Here is a 9,782-nt window from a genome sequence, read left to right as displayed (position 1 = left end):
TTCTTAATTTTGATTTAAGCAAAAGTATAAATCCTAATTTTGTTGAAAATTTGTTTTCAATACATTTCTATAGTTTAAAAATAAACATGAAAAGGATGAAATTCGTAGACAGGTTTAAAAAGTACTTTCGCTACATTTTGGCCTTAATATTTTTTTTTTTGTTGTTATACTACATTAAAATTTATATGTTATTTTTGGCATTTCTCCTCTGCTGATAAATCGCATATCTTTTTTATTGACATCGCACTACTGAAAGCAAACATATTTCAATCGGAGCAGTTAAGAAATATTTTTCCTTTCTAAAGGTGAGTAAAAAAAGAGGCTTGATCATATCGGGTATTAAAATATAGTTTCTATAAAACTGTATCACTGAAAATTTCATTTGCAATTTTTTTACCGATGTGTGTTGAAAGTATGTCTGTGTTTATAATTGAAGAAAAAAAAAATGCTTTCAAAATTTAAATCAAAATAAAACGAGCTTTTTCCAAATGCATCGAATGTTATCTTTTAAATGACATATAGAAATAATTTGTTAAATTTTTGAAAGTATTAGATCTATTTGAATGTTATTTTTACATGTGTATTGCACAAGATCTGATTGAAAAATAATTTTGTAGCGGAAGAAATTTTTTTAAGTGTGCAATTATCAAAGCTAAATGTATTATTTTTTATTTGCAGTTTTTATTGACTTGTTCGATTTCTGCTAGTAGTTCAACTTTTGTTCTTTTATTAATTCGAATTTAAAATGAACATTTCAACTTTAATGCATTTTTCTTTTATAACTTTTATGTAAAGCAAATAAACTAAAAATATTTCATAAATGGAATAGTATTAAATTAGATAAATTTTGTGAATCATTTTTTTTTTTTTTTGCATAGTTGGATTTATGAATTATAATATAAATATGTGGACTTGCTTATAAAGTTTTCAGTGATACTTTCTAGAAGAGAAAATTTTAAATGGAATTTCATTTAGAAACTGAAATTGATATCTTTACAAATTTTTAACAATTTTGGACATAATATAGAAATTAAAAATGAATTTGCATTTTTTTTAAAATTTTATACTTTAAAGTAATATATTGAAATTGAAACTTAATTTTTTTTCTAATTGTGCAAATTTTTATAATTTATGATTATTGTAAAGAAATTGAAAATCATTGTTAATTCCACATTCATGTATTTTAATATTATACATATTGTGTAATTTTGAATTAATAGAGACAAGACAAATATGAAATGCATTCCAATTATGAATCAATAAATGAAGACAGAAAGACATGTAATAAAAAAGACATATTAGAATTTTATAAATTTCAATTGAATCTAAAAATGAAATATCAAATATTACTGTGCCTAGTGTTTTAATTGTTGTTAAGTCATGAAGAAAGTATCATATTAATCTGCTTAATGGTTAATAATCTTCAGTAATAATGGTTTTATTTTTAATGTTTAGTTATCTTAATATCTTTCTGTTATCTTATTCTTACAAATTTCAACTCTACAGTAACAAATTAAAATGAATGAAACTTGTCCACTTTCTTATATTTATAAAAATTTATACTTTGAGCAGTTCTTTAAAAGTAAATTTCTAAGAGTGTATAGAATTAAAAATGAATTAGCCACTTTGCAATTAATCATAGGGAGCAGAAAAATTTGGTTGAGTCACTTGCTTGCATAAAAGAAGCAAATGAATATTTGATTCCATTAGACATGTTTGTTAATATTATGTTTACTAATTAGAATCACTATACAAAAAAAATAAATTTTTTTTAAAGTTTGTCTTTAAAAAATTTTTTCTGTCAAAAAATAATGTTACAGTATTATCTGTGTTTACTTCCTGGACATGGCATTCATTTACAATTGTGTTTTTTTTTAATATTATTTTTTTATTGCTTTTATGTTTTAGAAGAAATCATGTATAATGGAATTGGTCTACAAACTCCACGAGGGAGTGGTACAAATGGCTATGTTCAGAGAAACATGTCTTTTGTCCAGAAGAGTCGAGAGAAGGTCAGTTATAGGACTGAAGAGGATATCAAGAAATTAGATGCTCTATCAAATAAGAAACCCAACCAAGGGATTCTTGCCCATGAGAGAAAGCGCATGATTGAACTTAAGTGTTTAGAAATGCAAGAATTGATGGAGGATCAAGGGTAAGTTTCTATATAGTCATAATATCTATTTTGCACTAGTAATGATTTATTTATAAAATTTTTATATCTCATATCAATTTATATAATAAATGAAAAATATCTTTTTGATGCATAACATTAAAAAAGGGTGATGTTTTTTATGCATTTTGTGTTTGAAATATTTTATTTAATTAAAGGACTTTTGAAAATTTTTAATTGTATCAATTTTTAACATTCTTTATTTAAAATATTGTCCCTCTTTTCCTGAATGTAAAGAAATTCCTTTATCTGAACATGTTCATCTTTTTAATGCCATTATATTTTTAATGACTTTTTATTAGTTTATAAGAATTCTATATTAATATCTTTATATTGGGCATTAGGCCTTATGATATTTTTTGAACAATAAACCTTCCTCACATCTTAAAAAGGCTCAAAATATCGAAACTTTTAAAGGGACCCCAGAAAAGGCCGTACTTTTTGTTTCAAGGCCCTAAAAAAGCCTTTTTTCTATTCTTGTGCCTTAATTTTCCTCTCACTTGAGCTCCTAGTACAAAACTTCACAGATGGGAAAACTTATTTATTAATGATGCAAAATCAAACATTTTGAAACAAATTCTGATCTCTTAAATTTTTCAGTAATTGCTGAATATATAGAAAATAATGAATCAATCTAATAACAAATTTAAAAGGGAAGGAAAGGTTTTCTATCAGTGAAATTGCAAAAAATTTTACTTGTGGACTTACAAAGTGTGTGTATTTATTTGCTTTGTAATTGCTCCATATTTTACTTCATTGTTTTATAATTGGTTAAACAATGTTAAAAATTATACTGTGTGTATTATTAATTAAATCAATTAACAACTCTGTTAAGTAATCAAATATACATATATTGAGATTCTGGAATTCTAATTCATTAGAAAGTTGAAATAACATATTTAATGTAAGATTTTATAAGTCATTCTGCACTAGATGGCCCTATAAAAGCAGTTAATGATGCCACAAAAAAGTTAGATCTGATACAAATTTCAATGGATGGAGCAGCAGTTAATTGGAAAATTTTCCACTTGTTTCAAGAACAAATCATATATGAGTCATTTACTCAGTTGCTAAATATAGACAGCTAAGGTTTGCACATTTTAAATGATGCATTTAAAGTAGGAAATAGATCAATAGTGAAATTTGGACTGTATTAATTGGTTATTTAAAAATTCCTCAATGTGTAAAAGAAGACTATTAAAATTTCTTACACATGCACAAAAAAGGGGGGGGGGTATGAAAATGTTATTATTATTATTTTTTTAGATGATTGAAAAACATGTCAGTAATTGAAAGAAGATTAGAAATTTGGGATGGTATAAAAAATTGTGTTCCAAGATTATGGAAAGAGGATATTTCTGAAACCCGGTTGTAAATCATATGCCATTATATTACAGGCTATTAATTAATGATAATTTGACATATACTGAGGTAAATTTCTTTCTTTGGTCCAAATGATAGCACCATTTTCAATTCTTTTTCAGTTTAGTAAATTTCTTATGCTATTTTTTGTTGAAGATCTAAAAAAAATTTATCCTTGATTTAGCTAGTACATTTAAAGGTTATGAAAAAAGAGTCCTTAAGCATCATGAATAGTGTTTATAAATTATCAAAATTTAATCGTGAGCACAAATAAATTTTTACTTCTTTTTTTAAGATAAACCTTACATTCATTAGACTTTAAAATATCTAATATTTCTGAAAGGATATTTTAGATGTAAAATTACACAAAGTGCCCATCATCATTAAAAGTTGTTTAATTTAATGTTCCTTATATAAGGACCTTAAAGAAAAAATAATGTCTACCCATTACAAAAACACACAGGATCTGCCTAATTGTGTGATTATATTTTCTTTGTAATGTCTGATTTTTAAACTCTGAGTTTTAATGAACCGTGAAGTTTGTGGAAAAGGTTGTATTTTGGTTAATGGAACTACTAATAATATGGGGAAAACAGATTTCTTTCATTTACTTGACTTTTTTTTTTTTTTTTCACCTCCTTTTGCTTGTTTAGTAAGGGAAATAGTTGCTTCTTTTTTGGGGTATTTTAGGTATTCATTTAAAATCACATGCATTAACTTTTAAAAATGACTTCATCTCATTGCTGTGTCCTTTTCTAATTTTTCAGAGCATTTATTAGTTATATTATAACTTCAATTAGTAAATTACCAGTATTAATTTATTAAGAATATTTTTATTGCAAGAAATTTTTTGCAAAAGAAATATTTTTTGAACTATTTAACAATTTGTCATGAAAATGTATATTAATTTATTGTGAATTTCCAGAAGTGCATACACTGAATTTTTCAAAACTTCCAAAAATAAAAAATAAAGTAAAATGCCCATATTGCTTCAAAGTTACTTGTGGGCAATTTTTACTTTTGCTGGGAGATACTAAAAATAAATTCACCGCTAACATTCCTGTTTTATTTCTTATTTATGAAATTTCAAAAAAGAAGGAATTATACTCATCAAAAAATTTAAACACAAAATTCCAATGTCCATGATTCAGATATCTGAAAAATAAAATTTTGGAATTACGTATATCTATCTGTGAACAAGGTAAATGCTGCAAGTCAGATAGCTGTAATTTAGGATGGTTTCTTGACACCAAATTTGCAATTTCTATCAAATTTTCAATAAAATCATGAAATGTTTTTTTTTAATTCAATGTAAATAAATGAATGTGCAAATGAACTACTAAAGTAAATAAATTTGTTATAATGTAATAAAATTAATTTGCATAGTTTTTTTTAATAAATAATAAATATTTCTTAAAGTTAATTACACAAACCTTTGATTTATGTAACAGAAATTACTCCTCAATTTAGCATTTATTTTTAATTGAATATGGAAATTTATTCTGTGGTCTTTTAATAGTGATAAACTCTTGTCAATTATCCAGGTCTGAAAATTACTTTTCGAATGTTTTAAAAGACAATTTATCAAAAGCCCCCCTTTTTTTTCTCTAAAATAAAAAAATATATATTAACATTTTCTCATGAAATTACTAAGTATGATAAGGTGATAATAAAATTTCATCATGTTATTTTAAAAGTCATATACTTGAAGCTTATTTTATTCATTTAATGAAACATCTGATAGTAATATTTCTTTAAAGGATTTTAGTTAGTTATGGATGAAAAGAGAAGGACCAGAGCAAATAATAGAATTTATTTTGAACTATACTGTAGAATTTTAATTTCTAAACTAGACAATATATATGATTCCAATTCTGCATTAAATAATTTTGCCTTTTGATAGAAATCACTAATTTAGGAATCAATTAGAATTAAGAATTTGATTAATTAAGTATGCATTTATCAAGATTTTCATATCTTTATATTAAAGTAGTGTAAAGAGATTTGCAGTATGTATTTAAATTTTATCCCTTCTTTCTTTTGACACAACTGCTAAATTAGGGAAATCCTCTGGACCTGATAATTTCATATTTATTACAAAATAAGATTTTTTATGACTATGCTTTTTCTGCATTCTCTTTCTTTGCATTTTGATTTTTAATACTTTTTATATTAAAAAATTAAATAGTAAATTGAGTTTTTAACTGGAAGAACTTTTGCCAGGAAATATTATTTTGTGGAATGCTTTTGCATTTTAAATATCAGAATCTGCTAATTCCGATCCCTACCGGCCACTTTAAAACTATCAAAATAGTATCTATCATGTATATATATCCAGTTACATGCACATGCATATGTATATAATATGTGATTAGCATTAATCAGTTTGATATTTTATTTGGTAAATTAATAATGGTTATGACAATTATATATAAAATTGAATGCATTTTGGAAATTTTGTTTTCAAGATTTATGTTGCAGTATTACTGTAAAAGAAAATTTCAAAAATAAATATTTCATTTTATCTAGAAAAATTTATAATGTTTATCATTTAATAGATATTTATAGTTACAAATCTTCAATGTTGTTTCATTATATAATTTGGTTAAAATAACAATAATGTACTGTAAAGGAATTGTGAAATACTTAAAAAAGTTTCTCGTAATTTAAAAACATTTCTGCGAGTACCTTTGTTACTTAAAACAGTAATATTAACATCCACAGACAAATAATTTATTATACTTAAAAATTTGTCTTAGATACTATTTTTATTTGACTAATTATAAATATATTAACTAATGATAAAATTTAATGAAGTCATTTACTCTTAATTTTGTAATATTTTGTCTATTTACAAGTATTGAGGCAAGTACCATTTTAGGTGGGCGAAGAATTAATTATTCTTCTTTTATCAGATTATCAAAATAAACTTTTGAGATTTAAAAAAAAATAATGATATATAGTATGACATATTTATTATCTAAAAATGTAGATGACATATTATTATATATACATATATAATATGTTATTTTTCTATATTTTATTGTAATTTTGCAAGAAAAGTGTCCTTACATATTATTCTGGGGCATAATTCTGTAATTCTGGCAGATGCATATAGTATTTGGGGGGGGAGGGGAAGGCTGAGGTGACATTAATAGAGAGCAATTGACGAAGTGAGTGTTTTGTCGGCAAAAGCCATCCTGCTTCGGAACGGTTGTGGAGATAAAGACATTCACAAATACGGTAATTTGAAAACCATCTTTAAAGTTAATATTTTGTAACTAATCGAAATAACCAAGTAACGATTTAAATTAGCCGAATGACTATATTTCACAAAATACACCCCAGGATGACAAGTCAATATGATGTAACATTTTTCTGAAAATTTTAAGTTGGCCGACGAAGAACTCAATGCGGCGGATATCGGCGACGGTAAGTCCACAGGATTTTCAGACACTTCATAATTTGTACTGCTTTTGGCAGTGTAACCGAAGAGGTGACAGGCAAATAAGATTTCGCATTATCCCGACAATTTTTGGTCGGTTTAGGTATGCAATAGATGTTCATGATGTTAAGTCCGCAGTTTTCAGACATCTGATTCAAATGTCATTCATTCAGCTTATAATTTGCATTATATCTGCCTTAATAATCGTTAAGGTTGCAAGTGGATAAGATGTCACATTTTTGTCAATTGCTCTTTATCTTTTGACTGAGATATCGTGATTTATGAAGAAGATTTTAATTACATTGTCACACGTCCGTGGAATTGATACGAAAATTAAAATATTTATATCATACGTGAACAGAGCGATAGAGTTGTTTTCCCTAATTAATTCGCTGAATAGTTCAGAAAAGAATCGTCATTTTATTAATTTAATTATTACTTCCTCAGTAATGAATCGATTATGTTTATTACATTACGATAATTCTCTGTTTAAAACCTGGTTAATGTTTAAAGTAAATTTAATGAAACATAGTCAACTATTGTCAACACTCTTTTGCAGCACACATGCTAAGAAAAGTTTCTTTGCTGTTGAAAAATTAATGCGAATTCATTATGTATGAATGAAGTAAATAAATTGTGTAAATTAAGTTTATTTAACTATAAAATATCTGTTTTTTGCAGTCTAATTTATTAAGTTACAGTTGTTTTACCAAGGAAATATTACCGACTGCAGTTAATGAAAAAAGATAATATATGTAATATGGTTTTTTTAGCTTTATTAAAACAGCTTATCCGTGTATGCGCTAAACTTGTTAAATAAATTCATACCTAAATTTTTAGATTTCTATCTTTTGTATTATAAATATACTATCGGCGAATATATATATCTTTTTTTTTTCCCTTCAATTTTTCTTTCAATTATTCTTCTCCACAAAAATGACACTTTTCCAAAACTTTGTAACAAATCTAAACTTTGAATAGTCTTAGGATAAATGTGTCTTAACAAAACGATGATTAAAATGGTTTTCATAGAATATTCATTTATAACATATTAAGAAATGCCAATATATGCTGGTGAGAGAAGAAAACTCATTTTCGGGGTTGGGGAATTTTTCTTTTTCTTTCTTTCTTTTTTAAATTACAGCCAGTCACCCCATTTCCACAGAAACAAGCTGCATAAACAGGGATTATTGTGGCTGGCTGTTATGCCCATTAATTATCCAACTTTTGCATAAGAGGACAACGGCCAACTAAAGTTCAAAGAAACTTCAAAGTATTGGTAAAAGTCTATAAACCTTTTCTATCATTTTTAAAAAAATTTCAGGGTATTGTAGTATTTTATTAAAATTGTCATTATCCATAATGGGTCTTCCTCTCATCTCATTGAGTTCGACACATTCTATTATGGATGTAGGGGGATATTAGCTCCGAGAGAGGGAAAAAAGATCTTTAAGAATATGTGCTTAAAAAAGAAGGTGGGGAGTTCACGATTTAATTGTTTTTGAGTTACATGCATTGGTTTTTAAGTTTAAACATGCCCATATATATGCGTATATTTAGACTTAACATGGAAAATTTAATGTTTAAATCGGTGTATTTTTCATACTCTACTAAGAATTATATATAAAAAAAAAGTTTGCACATTTATTTATAATTTTTTTTCGCCAGTCTTCTTAAAAAAATAACATCATCGTTTATCCTTTCTATATTAGCTGTGGTGAACAATAGTAAATTTTTGTATGTGCGCGCCAGCTTATTCATCTCCGATTCAAAACAAATCCGAAATGCTCGTTCTTGTTGCTATTTTGGGTGAAAATGTCGAATATTCATTGTTAATTACTTTGGATTTCTGAAAATTTTCTTTTATAAAACCTTGTGAATTTAGTTTGTACATTCATTTTGTATAGCCTCCATTATAAGAGCATACATTCGTTCATTTAGCATCCAGGCGCAATCGCTACTAAATTGAATGCGCTGTTTTTGTCAAGACATCGATTACGTTAAAAAACACAAGTGTGTGAAGGTTCCCGAAATAGTACCAAAAAATTGGACTGCTCCAATCCGAAGTGGGAATGACGTAAAGGAAGAATCTATGGGGAATTATTTCATCAAAAGTTCCTCATTTGAAGACGATGGAATCTTCAACATTCTTCAATTATTATTATTATTATTATTTTCTTTCTCTCTGAATTAAAAGGGGTTTATGAGGATAATCATATGACTTATGTTTTCGTGTTTTCTCTTGTGTCTTACAGTGTCTTATGCATGAATTCTTTTCAGATAATTATATATTATCGGATGTATTCTTCACTTTCAAGAAAATTAACTATTCAAGAAAACTTTTTATAATTTTTTTGACTTTGTTATTTCATTTTATCAAATATTATTTTGCTCATAACATTATCCAATGTGAGGCATTTATAAGTTAATGTAGGCCTTTTAGTTTCATTCATTTTTGCTTCGATTAAAATTTTTATAGGCATTAAAAAAAAGATCCTGAAGATTGAGAATTTTGTTAAATTCGAACCAAATTCAAAATAATAGTTAAAATCTATGTACTAAAATCTAGAATGAAATATAAGTATATTTTTTTCTAAAATTAGATCTTAGTACAATGAAATCTCTTAAGTCTCATGAAACAGATTCAAACAATGACAACCATTTGATGGTAAATAAAAGAAATAATGATTTATTTTTTTACGAATATCTGGCAAAAATTAAAGTTAGTATCTGGATAAAACTAGGAATGTAAGCGGGCGATGAATTTTACTGAATTAATTAATATTTAATTGACGTTTATTA

General features: G+C 26.0%; 1 protein-coding gene across 3 annotated transcripts in view; it reads left to right on the top strand.

Annotated features, from left to right (window-relative positions):
* Positions 1-208: 208 nt before the first annotated feature.
* The window catches only part of LOC129963952 (serine/arginine repetitive matrix protein 4-like), an 85,538-nt gene continuing 75,964 nt past the window's right edge, over positions 209-9,782 (top strand). For all 3 annotated transcript variants that reach the window (XM_056078573.1, XM_056078576.1, XM_056078574.1), the window contains exons 1-2: positions 209-305; positions 1,909-2,155. In XM_056078573.1, the coding sequence (XP_055934548.1) occupies positions 1,917-2,155 (239 nt within the window). In that variant the 5' untranslated portion in view covers positions 209-305; positions 1,909-1,916. The remainder of the gene's footprint in view (positions 306-1,908; positions 2,156-9,782) is intronic.

The sequence above is a fragment of the Argiope bruennichi genome, chromosome 3 (genome assembly GCF_947563725.1).
Source record: "Argiope bruennichi chromosome 3, qqArgBrue1.1, whole genome shotgun sequence".
Classification (NCBI taxonomy): domain Eukaryota; kingdom Metazoa; phylum Arthropoda; class Arachnida; order Araneae; family Araneidae; genus Argiope; species Argiope bruennichi.
Note: the sequence above shows the minus strand (reverse complement) of the source record. Positions and strands in the feature narration are given on the sequence as shown.